The following is a 21,156-nucleotide window of genomic DNA, read 5'->3' as shown; positions in this document are numbered from 1 at the left end:
GGCCCCTGTGGAGAGCACCGCCCTGCAGACCCTCGTGCTGTTTCCTTGTGCACGCGGACGGCCACCTTCCGGGCCAGCACTCCTTACACACGCAGAACGTGACCTGGGGGTTTTGTTCACCTGCGAGTTCTGGTGACGGCAGTTCTCAGGGGAGGGCCCTGGCCCCAGCACCCGCCGGGTGGGGCCCGACTCCAGAGCGCAGGTGGGAGTGAGGAGGGAGGTCGCTGGGGCTTGATCAGACATTGTCAGTTCTCTTCCACGTGGTGTGCTGCACTGGACTCCTGCGTTTTGGGTAGGAGTGTGTGCTTGATACTGTTGCTCGGGTTCTTTCATATTATCAGAGTTAATATTTCTGCCATTCTTTTGTCATGAGACTCATCTCTACTCTCCTTGGACATTGGGTCACACTTCTGTGAATTGCGTATTCACGTTCTCTGTTCCTTTTGGGTCTTTTTTTTCATACTGGTTTAGGAAGTATGTATGTACATATACACACATACATGTGCATATGTCACTTTAATCTCTTCAAATACAGTTCATGTTTTTTCTGTTCTAGTCTTCATGTATTTGGCTAGGTGTGTTCAAGCACCTGCTTGTTGCTGTTTCAGAAACCGTGAAGCCCTTGATGCAGACAGCTTGTCAGTGTTGTGTGTGGCAGCCGAATTCTTAGCCCGTAACGCCTGGGATTTTTTAACACGGACAGACAGTTGTTCACAAACACTATCAGTTTTTTATCTACCTTTTCAGTCCTGTTACTTGTATTTCTTATCCCTAGTTGACTGTGCCAGCTGTGTGTCAGTGTGTGAGGGTCTGGGATTTTATCATCTTGCAAACTGGTGAGCTGGCCCCCCGGGGCTGGTGGGAGACTGGAGACCCCTTGGTGGGAGGTGGAGAGCTCCGGCACTCACGGTGCAGCAGGCAGCACCGGCCTTCCCATCCCCAGACCCTCAGGGGTTGTGTGGAGTGTCCCCACGGATGCTGCCCTCGCCCCGAGTGGGGAGTCCACCGCCTTGTCATCAGCCTGCTCTCGTCCCAGAGAAGGACATGACCTGTCTCTTCATGCTGCTTGCTGCGAACTTAACCCTTAGGTATGGGCCATACCGAGAGTGGTCACGGTCCCACACTCTTGGCACGAGGCAGTGAGGCGTGTTCTGATCGAGTGCCCCAGCAGTCTGCTCGCTAGCCCTGTGTGTTCTTGGCCAAACTTGTGTTTCCACTTGGGTGTCGCTCTGCCGGCCGCTCCGATGAAGCTAGCGGAGGGGAGAACCGAGTTCATTCACTGTGTCTTGATAAACGGCATTTACTTGATAAACCAAAACCCAGGCGGCGGGTCGAGTCCGTTCCCGACTGTGGGTCGGTTTCAGGGGACCAGTAGATGGCTGTTTCAGCCGCTGGCGTGTGATGAAAGGCCCCCTGTCATTAGTTAACCTCTCCAGGGAGTTTCAGCTGACCTGGATTTCGGTGTCCTTACCTGTAATTGTAGAGGCAGTAGATGGGCCTAAAAGCAGCTCTCATCCTCAGTAAAAGACATTCTGTGGCACAGACATGTCACCTGAAAGGGACCCAGATCACTTCAGTTTGGGATACATTGTTGAACTTGATTTGGGTCACTATCATGTCATTGTGCTTAAGTGACATTTACAGTGTCAGCATACATGGCCTCATGGCAGAGATAGCAACTCTCAACCTCTCTGTCTCGGGGCACACACAGTCTAGTTAGTCTAAAATTCTGCAGCAGACCAAAAAGTACATCTTTTGCCTGTCTGACAAAAAATAGGTATAGTTTTGATTCATTCAAGCAGAACAGTTGTGTTGCTGCTGTGACTTTTTGTTCGACAGTCTAAGGGAACAGAGGTCAGTGCCCCTGACTGGTCAGGCACTGCGTGTTGGACACCGCTTGTAGCACGCCGGTTGCCAGTTGCTGCCGTTAAGACCGCTCGGGTGTTAAGGAGGACCGCGTGCATTTTTATCTGAAGGATGAGACACGGCGTGCAGGGTGGACTGTGTGCGTGTCCGTTCACGGTCCGGAGTGGCTCTCTTCTTGGGCAGGCACCGCACAGCACCTGAGGGCCGGCTCTGGGGGCAGGGAGAGCGTTCCCTGTTCTCCCTCCCAGTGCCTGCTGGGGTCGCAGGCACTCCCTCTGCCACCGTGAGAGCTCTGTGTCTGTCCCATTCCAAGAGCTCAGGATCCACCGAGGAAAAACAATCCCCGTGCTCCCAGGGTTTTGATCCTGAGGAGCTGGACATGGGAGGGACAGGACATTTTTACACGGGGTTCGGGGAACCAGTCCAGTTCTCACCGTGGTTCACAGGCAGCGCTGCTAGGGAAGGCTGTGTGGGAAGGGGTGGTATTCACGCAGGTCCTCGGGTCTGCGGGTGCAGGGCCGCGTCTGCCCCGCAGGACAGACCTGCTGGCCTGGCCTTGGTGTGCACTTAGGGGAGGCACAGAGGCCTCACGTCCAGGCTATTAAGCAGACCAGGACCCGGAGTTTCTGAGGTGGGTCTAGGTAGTCTCGTAACTTGTCACTTCTCCTCCTGACCGCGGTTCAGGGTGTGGCGGAGGGGATGGTCTCTGCGGCCGGGCCGGGTGGTGCTCGCTGGCCGGCCGGCCCCCTTACTGAGGGACGAGGGCTGCCGGCGTCCGGGGGGGCTCTGCGCGGTGTTTGGAGGAGACGATGAGAGTGCTCCACGTCACCAGTGACTGGGTGGGAGGAAGCATGGAAGGCGGGCCTGTCGTGGGGGAGACCTTTCTGACCTAAGATGACTGCGAGTGGTCCGGAATGCCAAAAGCACGACATGGGTTAATCTTGAGGGTCACGGTAGCATGACCCAGGTTAGCCAGTGAGACTGCAGTGGTGATACTGTGACTTGTGGAAGTCCCAGCAAGGTGAGGTGCCATGATCGCTCCAAGAAGTGGTCAGAGGTTTGATGCAAGTCCCTAGTGTCCACGTGTACCTCCAGCTTCTGGCAGAAGTCACACGCCGGCAGGCAGTGGTAGTGCCGCGTGAGAGAGATTGAGTCTTTGATCTGCCAGTCTGGCTTTTCAGGTACGGACAGGTCGGAGGGGCCATTGGCACTGGCCTAAGAGCCAGAACGATGTAAAATGTCTGGGCCTTGAGAATGTCAGGTAAGGTGAGGGTCCCTGCTCCCACTGTACCCCATTGTGCCTACTGGCACTTACTTGGTCTTCAGAGTTGTGGGGGCTGGTGGGGACTGCAGCCCAGGGGACTGCAGCCCAGGGGACACCGCCACCTTTCGTGTGGTTGAGCCATCAGCGAACAAGGCCCAGACGTTTAGGGGAACTATGATGGCTGGCGAGCCTTACTGAACTGGTGGCTGTAACAGGTAGCAGGGAAGGAGTTCGGGTTTCTTACCCCAGAAGGTAGTTGCCGCTTGTTCGTGCAGGGCTGAGCTGTCCCCAGGGCCAGGCCAGCTGCACCCTTGAGCACGCTAGTTTCAGTTGATGAGAGGAGTCCCTCGGGGCCCTTTTTTCTGGTTAGTCCTTAGTTTCAGGTGTTTGCTTTTGATCAGAACTCAGCAGTAGGGCAAGAACCACATCTCCTTGACGCAGGGAGTGTGCCTGGTGCCCGTGTCAGGCAGGTGGCACTGCTGGGCTGGGAGACAGACTCGGTCCTCCTGCATCCTCCACACCTTCAGCTCCCTCCCCATTGCCGTGTTCTGGGGACCTGGAAACGATGGGAGGGCTGCACCGGTCCCCCTGCGACCCTAACCCTCAGTGGGAGAGTTTTCAGGGCAGGCTTGTCACAGGAACACCACCTGCACAGCACCGCAGTGCACTGAATGTGCCTGAAGCCACCTGCACGATCACTTGAGTTTCCCTGCCTCCTGCTGGGTCTTCTAGCTGCGACGCTCAGGTCTAGTTTCAGATCGAGCCCCTGGGGCACTGACTCCTGCTGCGGGCACAGGAACTGAGGGGTTCGGTGTGTGCTGTCAGGGCTGCGGTTGAGGCTTCCAGGTGCAGCTGGGATGGGGGAAGGTGCTGGTGGAGCTTAAGACTGCCCTTCGGGACCTGACGGCGTGGCGTGGGGGCTTTTTGTTTCTCCCCAGGGCTCCTCCGCCAGGCCAGTGCTGCCTCCTCCCCTGTGTACCGCCTGCTCCCAGCAGACTGGCAGGTTGGGGCCCTCCCCGCCCCTCCGTGGCTGTGCCCCACACTTCTCGGCTCTGTGTTCCTCACCCCTGGGCTTAGTGCTCTTCCCGCCGTGGGCGTGGCCAGGACAGGGCCTTGGATGCCTGTGTCCAGGGGAGCTGTGAGAGTGTCTCTCCCTTCCTTCCATGGTGCACACGTGACTTTTCGGTTATAGCCCCTGAGGTCAGCGTGGTAGGGAAGTCACTCCAGGAAGCGGGCTCTGCATTTGCTTTGCTTCCAGTAGGCAGCAGCAGCTGAGCCTTAACGACCGACCCTGAATGTGTGCAGCCACAGCGCCTTTCGTCTGGGTCCCCTTGTCACACGGAAGCATCCCTCCTCCCACTCACCCGGAGAGTTCAGCTGGAGCCCCCTCTTGGTACTTGTTTCAGATCCGCCCTTTGCCATTGGCTGCTAAGCAGTGAGGGGCCCTTACTCCCTCCTGCCACTTGGATGAGGACGGCTGCTGCAGGTCCCGGAGAGGCTCCTGACACGTGCCCTGGTCCGGGCCGGGGGCTCCCAGCTTCCCTCCTCCATGGTCAGCTCTGTGAGCGCCGTGTCCGCATCGCCACAGCGCAGGGCCCCGGTGCAGGGCTCGGGTTTTCATCCTGTGTCCGGGCCTGGCAGACGGTCTGGCACTGTTCCGTGCGTGTTGGGGGACAACACGTGACAGTCAGGGACTTGGTCCTTCACGGCCTGGCGCCTAGCATGCGGCCCGAAGAAGCAGGGAGCTAGCACTGAGAAGCCCCATGGGGCAGTGTGGGGGAGAGGCCCCGCTGGGTGTGTGTGGTGGGTTCCCCCACAGGGAGGAGCTCCGCTCTTTGTCCTGGAGGAAAGGGGTGCCTAACACAGCCGAGAGAAGCGATCAGGGCTTTAAGAAAGTGCGAAGTTTGGATGGTGTTTTCATCTGATTAATGGGCTAATATTGGGGAAAACCAGCAATTTTCATACATAGTTGTTTTATTATACAGTTCTAATATTTAAAAATAGTTTTTACACACTCTTTTGATAATTTTTGAAAACATTTGTTTTGGGGAAGAAGGAGTTTTGAAATAAATTTAGAGAACTTAAGATAGAACTGTAGCTTTATTTGCTACAATATTCTAACATTGGAGAAAACCTTGAGCTATTTAATTCAGGCAGTGTATGGTACATACTGTTACGTTTTGTTACAAGAGAAATGCACCGTGTTTTGCCTTGTTTCCCTCACACCGTTTCGCCTTTGAAGTCTCAGGGTGGGTAGAGGTGGTTGAGCTCCGTGAGGGCAGCGCTCCTGTTCTCATTGGGAAGAGAAAGCACACCGGCCTCGGAGTCCACCTTGCGAGTTACCAGTCAGCAGACGTGCCGAAAACCACTGCAAAGTCTTCTTAACCGTTTAACATTCTTGGGAATAGAATGAGCCAGAGAGTGTTAGTTTTTAAAGTTGGTTGTAGTTAGGTTTCACATATAGGTTCACCCATGTGCTTGTAATTGTTTCAGTCTTCACTGAATTTCGAGAAGCATCCTGAGAACTTTTCATGGACAGAGAGTCGTTACGATGTGAACCGCCGACGACACAACTCTTCAGATGGCTTTGATTCCGGCGTTGGACGTCCTAACGGAGGTAAAGGGTGCCACGGGACGGTAGAGGTGAAGGGCTCTTTTATGTTCTTTGAGAATGTTTCGATTGCGATTCATTCTTTAGGCATAACTATCTTCTTTGAATTCATAATACTTTCCACAATCAAAAAAGGTAACTTTGGAAGGAAAGAGAAGAACGGATGGCGGACGCATGGAAGAAATGGAGCTGAAAACATAAATCACCGGGGCGGGTTCCACGGCGGGGGCAGCTCCCGCTCTCGCAGCAGCGGCTTCCACCCTGGGAAGAGTCAGGGGCTGCACGAGAACAGCACCCCTGACAGCGACGCCGGCAGGAGAGAGGACAAGAGGGAGCGCAGGCAGTTTGAGGCCGAGGACTTTGTAAGTTTCCTGTCGCCGGGGTCCAGGCGCGGTTTCTGCAGGTGGCGGGCGGGGCGGTGGGGGCGGCAGGAGATCCTGTCAGCCCAGCTCCTTCCCTGTGGAGATCACAGTGGACAAGCCCGCCTTTTTAAAGGCTTTTGTGTGTAATTCTCCCTGCCCCGCACCCCCCTCCCCTCCTCCTGCTTCCTCCCGAGTCCCCCTCACCCTGTGGTCTTGATAAATTTGTGTTGTTTTATTTCTTACGGAAATGGAAATAATTTCTCTTAGAAATAATGCCTGAGTTCAGTGGGTTATTTGCAAATGGATCATAGTATCTTTAAAAATCTGTTACATTTTTGGAAGGAATATTTTATCCGTAGTGCATTTTACCTAGATTGTGTCTCCTCACACTTGATTATTCATGTATACTCCTAAATTAATTCCAGGATAGCTCTCCTTTCTTTGAGCTACTGTCTCTCGAGTGTTTTTGTGGTCAGGGAAGGCAAACTAATTGTTAGCCTAGGTCAGAAATAATTAGGAATATCAGCTGCACTACTAAAAACAAGGATGAACTAATTAAAAACAAAATTTTGCTAATATTTTTCCTTTTGGTAAATCTCACCATGTGGCTGGCCTTCTAAACACCGTTTTCTCGAGCTGCATAAAAACTGATCTAGTGTGCGCTCTGTATCTAGTTCCCGTGACTCATTCCTGATCATCTGTGTGTGTGCACATGCTCATTCACCATTCCGATGTGTGTGCGCGGCTCTGAGTCTAGCTGTTCTTGACCTTCTGAACACACAGGTGAGAAAGACAGGGGAGGTCCCCGCTCTTGCTGAGTTTCTGGTCTGTGGAGGACCTTCAGACTACGGACAGAAAAAATAATTAGTGTTCTGCGGAGAATTTAGACAGGAAGTAACTGAGTGGCCACTTTGGTTTGGGAGACCAGGAGGGGTTCCTCTGGGGGTGTCCTTTAATCTGCGACGGGAGGGCGTGTGCGGTGTTGAGACTAGGAGAAAGGGGAAGAGCTGGTGGGTGGACCCCGAGGGTGGGAGCAAGCCTGTCCTGTTTGAGGGCTGGAAGTGAGGCTTCTGTGGGGTGAGGAGCAGTGTTACAGCGGGGTGGAGAGGCGGGACAGGGTTCTCCTCCCTGAGCAGGGTTGGTGCCCGCGATGGGGAGAACTTCAGTTTAACTGCAGGTGCAGCCGGAGCCTCTCGGGAGAGAAGCAGAGTCCGGGAGGGCGTTGGTTTTCGTTTCTCTGAAGACTGCTCCAGGGGAAGTCAGAACACAAGAGGCTCACTGCGAGAGCGGGGAGGCCAGTTGGGAAGCGGTGGCCGCAGTTCGGGGGGAACAGGATGGCTTGGCTGGGCAGGGAGCTGGGACGGGCGAGGGTTGGTTGGAGGGTTGAGGTGAGAGAAGGAATTGCACAGATGGGTTTCCGGGTAGGGGAGTGGCGAGGGAAAGAGAAGAACAAAGATTATGCTTAGGTCCTGTCCTCCATTAATTAACGTTCGAATCACTGAGCTTTCCATTTCTCTCTAGTCTGTTTTTTCCACTTGTGAGTTGGCACAAAATGGAATTTTTGTAACATGAACAAACCAGGAGTGATAGTAGTGTGCTCTCATAGTGCTGAGAGGGTCAAACGAGCAGTACGAGTAAAAGTCACTTACAGACAGCGCCAGGCACACAGCAAGCGTTCACTAAAACCTAGTTGCCGCTGTCGCTGCTGTTAGTACTACTGTGACTGTGACTAGGGTGACGATGCTGCGCCCCCACTTCCACGTCGGTGGGCGCCAGCCGTCGCAGCCCTGGCGCTGGAGTCCAGGCCCGTAGCCTCACACCCGACAGCACTGCCCTCCGCCGCAGCCTCCTCGGTCCTCTCCAGCTTGCGTCAGGGGGCCGGGCCAGTGCGCGCGCCTGCTCTGCGGGCTGCTGGCGGCGATGCCGCAGAGTGCCTTTCACTCGCTTGTGTGGTGATTAAAATACTCACGGTTGGGTTCATTCCATTCAGCACATGCTAGGCACCTCTGTGGCATGGCAGGCTGTATTGCCGTGTGATGTCAAAAAGATACGGTGTGATTACTGGACGTTTAGGATTTTAGAGGGTGGACGCATCTAAAGATGAGCTTTAGAGGGTGCGTTCAGTGCTCAGCTCCGTTCCTTCTCAGTATCCTGAGCGCCACTTGCTTAAATAAGAATTTGGACTTTGCTTTGAGGATAAGTGTGCTTTTTACTGAAGCATCCAGTAATGAAAACAACAAGGATTGGGGGTCCTCTTCCCTGCCCTTGACCTTCTGCTGACAAAGGGTTTTTCTCAGATTAATACGACTATGTTCTCTTTTGTTCGCTCTTTTTTTTTCTGATACTTTGCTTGTTTTTCCTTGCTAGGAGTGAGTACAGGTAGTAACCATTTTCATGATTAGCGGGCTAAGCCAAAATGTAGGTTCGTGATTATAATTCATCTTTAATTGCTGAGTGGGTTATGTCATTTGGCTTTTCAGTATGACTTTGAGATTACATTAAAGCTTATACATTTTTTGTATTATTTTGATTCCAATTTTCTTTCAGCCATCTTTAAATCCTGAGTATGAGAGAGAACCAAATCAGAATAAGTCTTTAGCTGCAGGTGTATGGGGTAAGTAATCTTTTGTCTATCTTTGAGGGGTATAAAATGTTATTTGTAGGTTTCACTTCTGTGTTTTTAAAATACATAGGCTAGAATTAAATTACAGTATGGTTTGATGCTAATAAGTAAGTTACAGAAAAGGTGGAAATTACCCATTAAAACAAGATATTGGGGATAGAAGAAGAGTTTGAGTAGAAATAATTGATTTGCCCTTGTTTGTACCATTAAGTATACTCACATATGAATTTTTAAAAACTGGTTGTAAGTTAATGTTAATGAACGGTTGTCATTTTGAGAGCAGCCCAATAATCTAAAGGAAAGACTTAATTTTTAGTTTTACAAAGTTGAAAATTTAGTTAACTGGAAAAATAAGTACTCCTTCTTACAGTGTGACAAATTTAATCTTTTTACTTAAGAAAATGGTTATCCATAGAGAGTATGTAGATATAATTGTATGAATTTGCCTATGGAAGTAGTCTGTGCTTGAAATTATTTGCCTTTTTGATTGTCAGAGTTTAATGACAGTTTTTCTGATAATAAGTCCCTTTTGTATTAAACTGCACTCAGTATAAATTAGCTTTTTTAAGATTTAAGTGAAGTTTAAAATAATGGGAAATTCATAATAAGACTTGATATCTGAAAAATAAATTTAATTATTTGATACCAAATTCAAAAGTGATGTAAATGTATGTTCACTTTGGAACTTGTACGCATGTTCATTTATATTTTCCTATTGAAAATCAACTTACCAAAACAAAAGGATTGTGGCTATGACAGCATAATGGCCCAGCAGTGAAGGCATTATTTTAAACTTTGCCACTTCCTGTGCTATTCTTTATTGTATTTATGGGGTGATACTCTGGGCAACTATTTTGTTTCTCTTTGATCTCCAGGTTTATTTGAGGGGTTTTTTGAGGGTGGGGGTGGGGGTGGTCAGACACTTGTTAGAACCATGTGAATGGCGTTGTGTTTTCTGTATTGCAAATTAGTATTTCTGCCACTCTCCCCAGGCCTACACGCCCAGACACACACATTCCCAACCAAAAAATCCTCCCCAGCTCCTCTCTTAGGTATGTCTCCTTATTCTTCAGTTTTTCTGGGAACAGCTGATTGCGTAAGAATATAGAACCACCTGGAAGGTGTTAAATAGAATCTCTAAGAGATTAGGAATAATTTGGATAATTTGATTAGAATGAAAGTAAATAAAAAGTCAAGAATATCAGTGAACATTTGTCATATAAAACTTCCTGTAGATATGCTGATATCAATCCTTGGTTAATGTAATAATTTTTATAAATGATTTAAAGGCAAATGCATCTTTGACAATATTGACAGTGCGGTTTATTAATATGAAGATTTTGGTTTTACTGTTTCAGGGTTGGTATAAGGATTTTGAGTACTAGTGGGAAAGATGTTTGAAAGGAAAATGTACTCATTACTGAGAAGTGTGTGTGCTTTAGAAAAAAAGATTGTTCATTGTGGCATGGTTAATTGTGAAATTCCCAGTGCTTCCCATAGGAATACAATGAAACTTTCATTGTATTGCATTTCATTTTTCCTTTCTCACTTCCCCCACTGGGTTCCCAAATACTGTTGTATCACTGCAACATTTAAAGTAGCTATTATGTTCCTGAGGAAGACATGAGAGAAATTTAGGAAAGACTTCAGTAGAACTTTTCTAGTGCTGCCTCCTTCCAGGTAAGTAAAAATTTAATAATGGAAATATAATAAGTATTAAAAATAAAAACAGTTTGTCCCTGAAGTTATCCCCTTATAGATCAGAAAGAGTCTAAATATAATATCCCAATTTAAAAAATGACCTTGTGGGAAAGGAAAGCACCATTTAAAATGCAGTTTACATACATTTAATTCTGCTCAGAACTGGGTCAGACTTGCTAGGAGCACCTTCACGCAGCTCATGCCTGTGACTGATGCAGGTCTGGCCCTAAGCGGGGGCACCGTGGTCGGGGCACAGAATTGGCGCCGACTCGGTCGACCTCACTTCCGTGACCGTGACGATCTGAAACACAAGCCCAGGCAGGGCACTTCAGTGCGTCTGTGAGGATTGTATCATACTTTAGTTGTGCGGTTTGTTCGGGGGATGACGAAGAGATACAGTGACGTGTGTTTATTGTGTATTTGTCAGCGATTGGAGACGTAATTAGTAACTGGTTTTTGTGATCTCAGGAGTCCTGCTGGCTGTGTCTGTGTCGACACAGCATGTCAGCAGTACCGTATTAGCAGAGGCTAATGCGCAGTGCTTGAGGTGCTGAATAGTGAGAACTTGGGTCGTTAGTAATTAACTTAGAGCTTAATTTTGTTTCAGTTCAGCATTCATACTTGTGTGTATTTTTTATAACTTGAGGAAGTTTTACAATTTTTGCTGTTTCACATTACTACTTGAAGGCGTCAAGGTTAATTTTTAAGAGTTTTGTCTTTGAATTCAAAGCAAATTGGTGACTGCTTCTTAAAGATGGGTGGTTTTCTAGAGAATTCCAATGATGCTAGCCACAAGCATGCAGACCTGATTTAATTAAATGAGTTAGATCATGTCGAAACCCGGTTTTTTAAAAAAAGGAACTTTGTAAGTAGAATTAAGAGAAGGGAATAATCTTTATCAAATTTCTTTGCAAACACATTTTGTTGGTGAATTGTTTATGTATCGAGATGATTCCATTGTCCTTTAATATCTCTCCTGCGGGAGTGTTGTTAAAACCATTGGTAAAGCAGAGGCGGGCGGCACAGCCGGTGTTCACGGTTGAGGAGGGAGAGGGCGAGGGGTTTGGTCAGGTGACATGACACAGGGAGCTCGGTGTGGTCGCAGCGGGGCACGTCACATGTCCGTCCTGTGAGTTTGTGCTGCTCTGGGGTGTGTCTCTCCTCACCTGTCCCTCACGTGCGTGAGAGACGCCAGCCCCGCATGCACATCAGGTCCGCGTTGGGGAGACCCGTTCGGTAGCCCCCCGCTGCCGTCAGAGAGGATGGGCGTGTGCGTCGCACCGAAAACTCAAGCCCAGACTCCGGCAGCCCCGCCTTGGGCTACTCGTTAGACCCAGGGTTCACGGTAGGAGTCTGCTGCAGCTGCCGGGGCACAGGGTCTCCCAGCTCGGTGCTGGGGTGCCGCATCTTCCGCGCCCGTGCTCCCTCCCCCGTCAGCGTGGCACTGTCCCCCATTCCCCGTCCCCCCTTCACTGGGCTGTGTGCTCTGCTCACACGGCAGAGTTGTTTCTTGTCTTGTGTTAGGGTGGCGAGGAGCCTCAGTTCAGGCCAGCGTCGGTGGGACAGCGGAGGGAGGGGTGGCCTGGGGTCACGGGGCCGTGCCCCCTCCCAGGCCCGTGCCCTGCCGGTTCGGTGTGGACTTGGCGCTTTCAGTTGGGCCCGGGGCACGCTTTGCAGTGTCCGGCTGGCAGTGGTCGGGTCTCTCTGCTCTGCAGCGCTGGGATGCTGTGCCCGAGCGCACCGGCTTCAGGGTCAGCTGTGGGCCCCGCAGGAGCTCGGTAGCTCACGGGTGGTTTCCTTAGCCGCTGGGAAGAGGGCGCTCGGCCTCTCTCGTGTGGGATGGGGGGGGGGTCCGCGGCCCACGTGGGGAGAGCACCATCCACGCTTGTCCGCCGTGTAGAACCCTCGATCACGTTACAGGTGTCTAATCCCCTTGTTCAGATCCAGCAGGCCAGGGACATTCTAGTAGATTTATGAAAAGGCTCCCCTCCCCACCAGAGAAGAGAGAATTTCTAGTGATATGTCAAATAGTAAAGTGTAAGTAATTGAAGTCAGAAAGAATTTCATGTGGCCGCTGTGCAGAGAGCTTAAAGAAAAGCAGGGAGATTGAGACGTCAGCTTGGGATTACATGGGGCAGTATTTTAATTCTCCTCTTCTTCCAAAGAGTCGAGCCACTGTCCTCCCCCTTTTGACTTTGTATGGGAGGAATGAAACTGGTTGTTACAGCCACAGGCATTGGGAAAGCAGGAATACCAGGATGACAGAGGGACATTTAAAGTCAGTTGTTGGTGGATTACAGTAGCTGGTGAGGACAGAGGGAAGCCGTGAGGTGAGAACCCCAAGGCACGTTTGCCTGCAGGTGTGTGGAACTTCGATTTGAGTGAGGAGAACTGCTCGGGAGCTTGTGGTCATCGGCACTTGCAGTTTACCAAAGCCTGTAACTTCCTTTCAAATTCTAGGTTAAAGGTGTTTCATCAGTACATCATTTTTCCCTTTAAAAGAACAAATAATTTGGATCTTTTGCATGTAATTTACAAAAACTCTCCAGTTCCCAGTTGACAAAGTAAATGGAGAAAGTGTAGGAGACACTGGATACTGTTGAAACCTGACAGCCTCAACCCTTACCTTGGAAGGGTGGTGTCAGGAGAACTGGTGGGAACAGCCTGTGGTCCGATGAGCCAGTCCTCAGGGACATGGGGTGGCCACACAGGACGCACAGTCCACCCGGGCTCTGGGTGCCGCCGCCACCCTCGCCGTCACGTCCGTGTGGCTGGCGCCGGTCCACACACACTGCCCTGCTCTTCATCGGGCGGGTTTACGCAGGGTGTTCGGCATAGATGTGTGCAGGGCTGTCAGTCTCCATCGCGTTTATTTCTGGTAGTGTTTTTCATCTCTTACAGTCCCGTGGATCAACTTAAAATTCCCGACAGAGGACACCTTTTAAATATAATTGGAAGCCTATCATGGTAGATACGGTGCATGACTCCTCGGGACATTTTTTCCTGGTTTACTGAAGGAAATACTGCAGTAACTTTGAGATACGAACTATTTTCCACTTAATAGACGAGAGATTACCTGGCAGGGTTGGAGCAAGCACAAAACTGTGTAGACCTGAAACAGAGCCACGTGTTCTCAACGCTGCGCTCTAGTGCTGGAGCACGGACGGACTTCCGCGCGCCCGCGCTGGGTCCGCTGCCCGTCCCGCGCAGCCCCTCGCGCCCACCTTCCGGCGCCGGGGCCGGCTCCTCCTCCGCTGCCTGTTCTTCTGCGACCGATCGTGGGGGCTTCGCGGTTGCTCTTTCCTGTGTCGAAGGCTCTTGGAGGGAGCAGCCAGCACATTGCCTACTCCTCCCAGGTGTCTAGGAGCCCAGTTGTAGGAAAGGCCAGCGACGCCGAGACTCAGAAGGAGCAGCTCTGCTTGCCTCTTCACTCCCCTTCTCCTCTGACTTCTCGTTTTGATCAGTGATAGTTTGCGTGTAAAAAATACTATTTTTTTGCTTCCTGTGCCTGCAGCCTTGTATGTGGGATTGTCTTCCTTCTGTCTGAAGTACACCATTTAGAATGTACTTTAATGAGGACCTTTGCTGGGTGACCAGTTTTTAATTTTTGTCTGAAAAAGTTTTATTTCTGCCTTACGTGGCGTTTCCCAGCCTTAGTCCGCAGTCCCTCCTCAGGTGTTGGGCTCCTTTGTGTGGGCTCTGAGCTCCACAGAGCTGACGCTCTCAGAACCGCCTGTTGCGACCATCGTGAGCGTGCTCACGTGGTACCATCTCTTTGACCACAGGCACACTGGTCACACTCTGCGAGTAGGTTTTCATACTCTGACAACTGCCGCGATCTTGAGGAAACTTGTAGTCAGAAACTGTCAGTCCTTGTGCTGACTTCCGAAGCTGGGGTTGGGTCGGCTGCCCTGCAGCTTACAGATGCCTTCAGTGCAGTGCAGTGCAGTGCAGTCCGGTGCTCACAGTGAGGACTGGAGTGAATGGGCTGGTGGTGTGGAAACAGAACTCTTTCATTAGTGGTAGCTGAAGTAGAAATAGAGGAACTGTGGTTCCCTGCTTATTGGTAACAGCTTTATAAGTGAGATCAAAAAGAATGAAAAGAAATGAGGGCAATTCTCCTTTCAAAAGGGAAAAAAAGGACTATGTACTTTACATTCCCAGTGTTAAGAGCCATTAGGATGAAAACTGCAATTAAAAAAGTAATTAAAATCCGTTAGACTCTAGTTCACCTTGGTGTGGACATTGTGGGCCTTTCAGGGCCACTGTGCAGCTGCAGTCGCGGTGGTCGCTGGCACTGCACAGTGCCTCTGTGGCCTGTCCCGGCGTCAGCCGGGCTTCGCAGGGGGGAGCGTGGCTCACGTCGCCCGGGAGGCGGCGGTGGTTTCTCAGCGTGATCGAGGCTTAGAGTGTGCTGTGCATTTGGTACTTTAATTCTGTGTTAAAAGGTAAACTGTGTGTAACTCCTGCTCGTGCTTTATTTATGCAGAGTACCCTCCGAACCCTAAATCCAGAGCTCCAAGGATGCTGGTCATTAAGAAAGGGAACGCAAAAGACTTCCAGCTCTCTGGGTTCCCAGGAGTCGGAAATCTTCCGTCACAGCCAGTTAAGAACGGGGCTGGTCCAAGTGTCTATAAAGGGCTAGTCCCGAAGCCTGCTGCTCCGCCTTCAAAAGTAAGTCTTACGTTGTTGGAAATGCACGTTTCACCCAGGTGTCGGTGGAGTTACTCCGGGAAACCAGGGTTAGAAAATTTACACCAGAGTGGGGGTGGGTATTTGGTGAGGTGCTGACTTTTGGGTAGAAAGAGTTGGTGTGTTATGTGTCATTATTTCAAGGGTATGTGTGTGTGTCCATGTATGTGTTCTCGTTTTAGTAGGGAATGAAATCTGGAACACTTTTGTTAGATGGATTTGAGATAGATTTGCTTAGGTTTTTCATTTGCTCTTTCCCTGGTGTTCTGGCCTTAGCTTTTTGAAATTCCCACTAGTGTCTTCTTGACATTAGGCAAAAGAAATCTAACTGTGGGCTTCTAAAACGGAAAAAGTAGCTGTGTAGTCAGATGTTTTCATCTGAAAACCACACTTCCAATTTGATTTGCAAAAGAAGATGCCAGAGAATCCGGTGGGAGTGACTAAGAGCAATACAAAACAGCCGTTTCCGTGAGCCCTGCGCGGTCACCTCCGCTACACTGTTCCCCGTGTTCTCGCTCCTCTAGGTCATCTGTGTGTGTGTGTGTGTTTTTCTTCAGCCTCCACAGTGGAAAAGCCAAACTAAAGAGAATAAAGGGGGCGCTGCTTTCTCTCACGAGTCTGCATACGGCGCTGGCAACTTCAATGCTTTCAAGTCCGCTGCCAAGAGCTTCAGCCCGTCAGCAGCTTCCGCGAAGGAGGTATGGCCTTGAGCGTCGTCCCTGAGGACCACAACGCTTTGTAGTCGTGCCCGGTTCACTGACAGCAAAAGGCATGGTTTCGTTACATGAATGAATTAAAAGGAGGTGTAGTTCTTTCTCAAAACTTTATTCAGATACTTCCCCTATATTCGCTAACACTTTGGAATGTTAAGTAGGAATAAGTTTTTTAAGGTTCTAATGAAACTTCCCAAATATCCCAAAACGTACATAAAATACCACATTAGGAAAATCACTGTTTTGATAGTTGGGGTAGAGTAATGCTAGGCATATGATTGAACCTTGACTCCAATTTGAGGATTTGTATAATTTCATCTTCTTTTGGGGGCCGATGGAAGTTTTACTGACGTTAACAGTTCGAGGAACAGAGGGCGGAGGGAGAGGAAAGAGGTGTATTGTCGAGCTGACTTCAGATGCTCAGTGAGCAGGGCATTTCTGGGGCGTTGACCAGGCCTCTGGAACGTCCATACCAGGGAGTCCCCTGCCCCGTTCACGGTCAGAGGACACTTGTGGCTCTGCAGCTACACTGGAAGTTCCCCTGGCGCCATGTGGGAGCGTCAGGGCCCCTCGTGCACTGGCTCTCGGTCCCAGGCTTTCAGAGCGCTGGTGGGAGGACCCGCAGTCTCGGCTGGCCAGCCGTGGCGTGGCGCCAGTCCAGTGTCACGGCTCTTTGCCCCGGTGAAAGCCTCTGACGTGGCGCTCTCACGCTCTGTTCTGTGTTGTGTCCCACCGCCCAGACGAAACGCTGGCCACGGCGTGACGCCAGAGTGTGGCCCTTGTGCTCTTCCTGCCTGCCCTTCCACAGAAGTCTTCCTGGTGAAAGCCTCCCCCCCCCCCCCCCCCGCCATGTGTGAATGGGTGCAGCCTCAGACCCTGGGGAGCACAGTTTAAAACACGGCTTTTCTGTGTGCCATTGAAGCGCTTACACGGTTTTAGGGTTTATTTAATAAAAATAGTGTTTACCCTGGCTGGTGTGGCTCAGCGGACTGAGCGCCGGCCTGCAAACCCAAGGGTCGCTGGTCTGATTCCTAGTCAGGGCACAGGCCTGGGCTGTGGGCCGGGTCCCCAGTAGGGGGCACACAAGAGGCAACCACACACTGATGTTTCTCTTCTCGTTCTCCTCCTATTCCGCTATCTCTAAAACATAAACAAAACCTAAAGCACAGTAAACTCCCAATTTAGAGTGGTCTGGTCAGGCCGCAGCTGTTCCGGGGGGGTAAGAAGGTCCTTCCGTGACTCGCACGGTGGCGTAGCGGGAAGGCCTCGGGGCGGGGGAGTCGGTCTCGTGCCGGGGGTGCAGGCAACAGCGGGCAGGGCGGCCGGGCCTGCCCGTCCACACTGGGGCTCCGTGCGCGTGCTCATTGCCGCGTCTGCTTCTTCCAGTGTCACCGCTCCAACTCCTCTTCGCCCGTGGACAGGCTCGGTCAGCAGCCCCGGCTCACCAAGCTGACGCGGGCGCGCACGGACAAGAAGAGCGAGTTCCTGAAGGCCCTGAAGCGGGACCGAGTGGAAGAGGAGCACGAGGACGGGCGCCGCGCCGGCTCGGAGAAGGTGACCGCCTCGCTCTCGGGCCTCCGTGGCTGTCTGCGCGGGGGCCGCGCTCCTCGCGCTGCGTTTCCTGTGCAGGAGGAGACCCGGAAAAGTCCCTGTCCGCCGCACGTGCTCCTCTCTCCCACGTCGCCTCCCTTCCTCTGGGGGGGTGTTTGCCTGTGCCGAGGAGACGTGCACCTCGGAGTCGGAGTCGTTGGGTGTCCCCCGCGGCCTGGGTCTGCGTCCTGTGAGGATGTCGGGGGGGTGGTTCCGAGCACCGTGTGGCTGCAGCACCGACAGAGGCTAACCAGGCTCTGCTCGAGGTTTTGACTGTGGTGTGCTCTAACCCGCTCTTCTTCCACCCCCTGAAAACCAGGACGACGACCCCTTTAACCTGCACAACAGCAACAGTGCCCACCAGGAGAGGGACATAAACCGGAACTTCGACGAGCACGAGCTCCCGCAGGAGAACGGCAATGCCGTGGTGGTTTCCCAGCAGGTCGTCCGCTCGTCCACCTGTCCTCAGAGCGACGTGCTTTCAAGTTCACTTGAGGCAGAGCACAGGTGAGCATTCACCTTTGCTTTCTCTTGCACTTGCAAGGCCCAGGACTGGGGTCCTGCCGGAATGGGGTGGTGTCTTCTTTAACGGCTCTCTGGAGCTGCAGCTCGCACACCATGAGTCCCGTGCATCTCACGCGTGCGGGTCTGCGATTCTGCCACTCAGAGTCGCACTGTGCTCACCACGGGGGACGTGCTGGTGCTTCCCTCGCTCCCAGGAGGAGCCCCGCGCCCATGCGCGGTTGTTCCTGGCTCTCCGCCTCTGTTGGAGGCGGGCCCGGGCTCCTTCCAGCAGCTGCAGACCTGCCTCGTCTGGTGTTCTGTGGGAGGGGACTCTTACGACACTTCGTCCTCTGTGTCTGGCTGCTGTCACTCAGCGTGACGTTGTCCGCGGCACCGATGCTCCAGCACAGGCACAGCTTCCTTTGTTCCTTCTGGGCGCCTGGCGTGCACGGTGTGGCCCCTGTTCGTCGGCTGGCTGGTGGGTGGTGTGCACACTGGGAGTGCCCTGGAAGATGCTCCTATGAGCATGCGTACGCACGTTTTTGTTCTGGGTGCACACCTAGGAGTGGAGTTGCTGGAGCAGGTGCTTGCATTTTGAGAAACTGCCAGACTTACCACTCGTGTGCGTGCACACTTGACGTTCTCAGCAGCAATGCGTGGACGTGCCCGTTTCTGCAGGGTTTTGCCAGTGCTTGTTACCACCTGTCTTGATCACAGCTGTTCTCGTGGAGGTGAAGCGGTGTCTTTCGTGGTTTTTGATGTTTGCATAGTGACTAATAGTGTTGAGCATCTTTTCATGTGTACTTGTCAGCATGTTGTTTACCTTTGGAGAAATACCTGTTGAAATTCTTTGTCCATTTTTAAATTGCATTATTTGATCTCACTGGGTTATAAGTGTTCCTTCTTTATTTTGGGTATAGGTTTTTTATATATGTATTTTGCAGGGTTTTTCTATTCTGTGAGTTGTCTATTCAGTTTTTAAATGGTGCCTTTTGAAATACAAAAACCTAATTTCCACAAAGTCCGTGTGATCACACTTTCTTCACCGCTTTTGCATGTTCCATCTGTGTGGTGAGACGCGGGTCCCGATTCGTCCTTTTCCGTGTGGCTCTCCATCCAGGTGTCCCCAGATGTGGTTTGCTTTTTCATTGTGAACTTTCAAGGTCACTTTCTGCTCTGTCACTGTCATTTTACGTAGTTTATATAGTGCACTCGTAAGCGATTCAGTCTCCGAGTTGATGTATTCAAGCCTGGTGTAGACTTCTGTGTTTTTTTCCGTGATTTCACAGTTACGAGCAGGTGTTTCTGCAGAAGTGATTTACCTTCCTTGTGGTCTTGAAATAAGCCACATGGTTCAGTGTCATGACATGAAGGGCTTGCTGAGGGCTTTTGTTGTCTACTAATGTAACTGCGTCGCTCTGTGTAAAACTGGATTGTTTATCAACAGAACATTCTTACCACCCTCTGGGGCCAGGTTCAGCATGGGGCAGGACCCGTTAACAGCCCAGTTGATTAGTTGACTTGACTCTTCGTTGAATTTTGGTATAGTAGGGAACTGGGCTGTTAACCTACTGTAGAGCAATGCTTTAAAACCTTATTTTTAATTTTAACTTCGTTAAGAACCCCCGCTCTGTGAGGACAGAAATTTTGCCCCTTTTGCCCAGTGCTGCGTCTAGTACCGAGCGTTCACAGTGTGTGTCGGTGTGGCTCACGAGTGGGGATGGAGCGGCCCCAGCACTGCCCGCCTGCTCTGCGAGAGTGCCCTGAGGGGGTGGGGCCTGCTCAGACAGGGGCACGGGGCGGTCGTGCTGAGGAGGGGCGCTGAGGGTTGTGTGCAGGGGCAGTGGGTGGGCATCTCGACAAGAGTGGGGGGTCCTTTGTGGAATTAGAGGTGACCTTGTTAAGGTGCAGTCCTGCTTGTGGGGAAGGGGAGGCTCACGAGAGTGTTTGTTTTGAAAGCTGCTCCAGAAACAGGTAACAGCCGCGGTCTCTGGGAATAAGGGAACCAAGGGGGAAAATGCACAGGTGGGAATCCCTGACTTTTGTTAACACTTGAAATAATTTGTTTCATTCCATTTGCATCATTAGGTTCAGTTTCTCACAGTGAAACAGGTATGAGTAGTAGCAAAAGAAGTGAGATCGTCCTACCACCCTGGACTGGGGGGCAGTGGGCTGGAGCTGCCGTCCCCCGGGGAGTGAAGCTAGAGAGGGAGGGAGGGCAGTTGCCTTGGAGAAGGGAGGAGAGGAGTAGTGATGGGCTCTGACTGACATTCTGGTGCAGAGGCAGCAGGGTCTGGTGAGCAAAAAACCAGAATTCCGTCTCCTTCTCCGGCCTCAGGTGTGCAGATAATTTTACTTGCGTGATGTTGATGTCTTATCTGTGAAGCGTAGGAATAGTGTTAAATTTTACTTGGGAGTCTCTGAGCACCAGTATTCTCTGGGGTTGCTTTAAAAACGTAGAAAAGTCTGCAAAGTGTAGCGAATGTGTGGCAGGCTCAAGTTGAGAGATAAATAGGTACAAATAGTAACAAATAAGGCATGTCATTAAAGCACAGTAAGATCAGGATGAAATCTGAGGCCGCTGTGGCCAGGTGCTCAGGTTTGCCCGGCTCGGGGGAAGCGGTTGGGTCACTGCTGGCCTTTTGTCCCGAAGGGACAGAAGGAGACGTTCTAAAGATGGGGCGGAAGAGAGGAGAACGGTGCTGGTCATTTTACGTAGAGCCTGGCTGGCCTGAGGAACCGTGGTGATGGAACCAGCCGCCCCTCCGAGGCTGCGGGGCGTAGTCGCCCGCTCACATTAAGTCACGTGTTGAGGATGAGGACTGGCGTGCACGAGAAGCAGTGTCCGTAGGTCAGTGAATTATGAAACGCCAAGTGGGTAGCGTAGCCCAACCCTTTCTCCTCAGCGGAGCAGACGTAACAGTTACCTGCAGTGGGAGGGATGGTGGTGGCATCAGAGCAGATGAAGTGAACTGCATTTGCTTTGGTTACACGGACTCGGCGAATTTGAGTTTCCAGCCCGGAGAAGCTCTGGCACCTGAAGTAAAGCTGCTGAGCCGCTCGCTGTGGTCTTCCCTGAGACGTTTCATTGGGCTTCATCCCACCTGTTCACCCGTTTCCAGAAAGACATCCAGAGCGCGAACTCGGGCCCTTCTCTGAGTGTTTTGGGGACTCGGTGCACAGCGGGTTGCAGTTTCTTGCGCTGGCATGAGTGGAGCCGTCCTTAGGGG

General features: G+C 51.4%; 1 protein-coding gene across 7 annotated transcripts in view; it reads left to right on the top strand.

Annotated features, from left to right (window-relative positions):
• Positions 1 to 21,156, top strand: part of GPBP1 (GC-rich promoter binding protein 1) — a 57,226-nt gene that overhangs the window by 27,828 nt on the left and 8,242 nt on the right. For 4 of the 7 annotated variants that reach the window (XM_028524710.2, XM_028524727.2, XM_028524718.2 and 1 more), the window contains 7 exons: positions 5,624 to 5,747; positions 5,877 to 6,103; positions 8,651 to 8,717; positions 14,917 to 15,101; positions 15,677 to 15,817; positions 17,219 to 17,386; positions 17,742 to 17,929. In XM_028524710.2, the coding sequence (XP_028380511.1) occupies positions 5,624 to 5,747; positions 5,877 to 6,103; positions 8,651 to 8,717; positions 14,917 to 15,101; positions 15,677 to 15,817; positions 17,219 to 17,386; positions 17,742 to 17,929 (1,100 nt within the window). Of the gene's footprint in view, positions 1 to 5,623; positions 5,748 to 5,876; positions 6,104 to 8,650; positions 8,718 to 9,718; positions 9,779 to 14,916; positions 15,102 to 15,676; positions 15,818 to 17,218; positions 17,387 to 17,741; positions 17,930 to 21,156 lie in introns of all 7 variants that reach the window. The other 3 variants (XM_028524693.2, XM_028524684.2, XM_036020146.1) reach the window with 1 other exon arrangement.

This window comes from Phyllostomus discolor, chromosome 3, assembly GCF_004126475.2.
Source record: "Phyllostomus discolor isolate MPI-MPIP mPhyDis1 chromosome 3, mPhyDis1.pri.v3, whole genome shotgun sequence".
Classification (NCBI taxonomy): Eukaryota; Metazoa; Chordata; class Mammalia; order Chiroptera; family Phyllostomidae; genus Phyllostomus; species Phyllostomus discolor.
The sequence above is the reverse complement of the archived record's forward strand: the minus strand, read 5'-3'. Positions and strand labels throughout refer to the sequence as shown.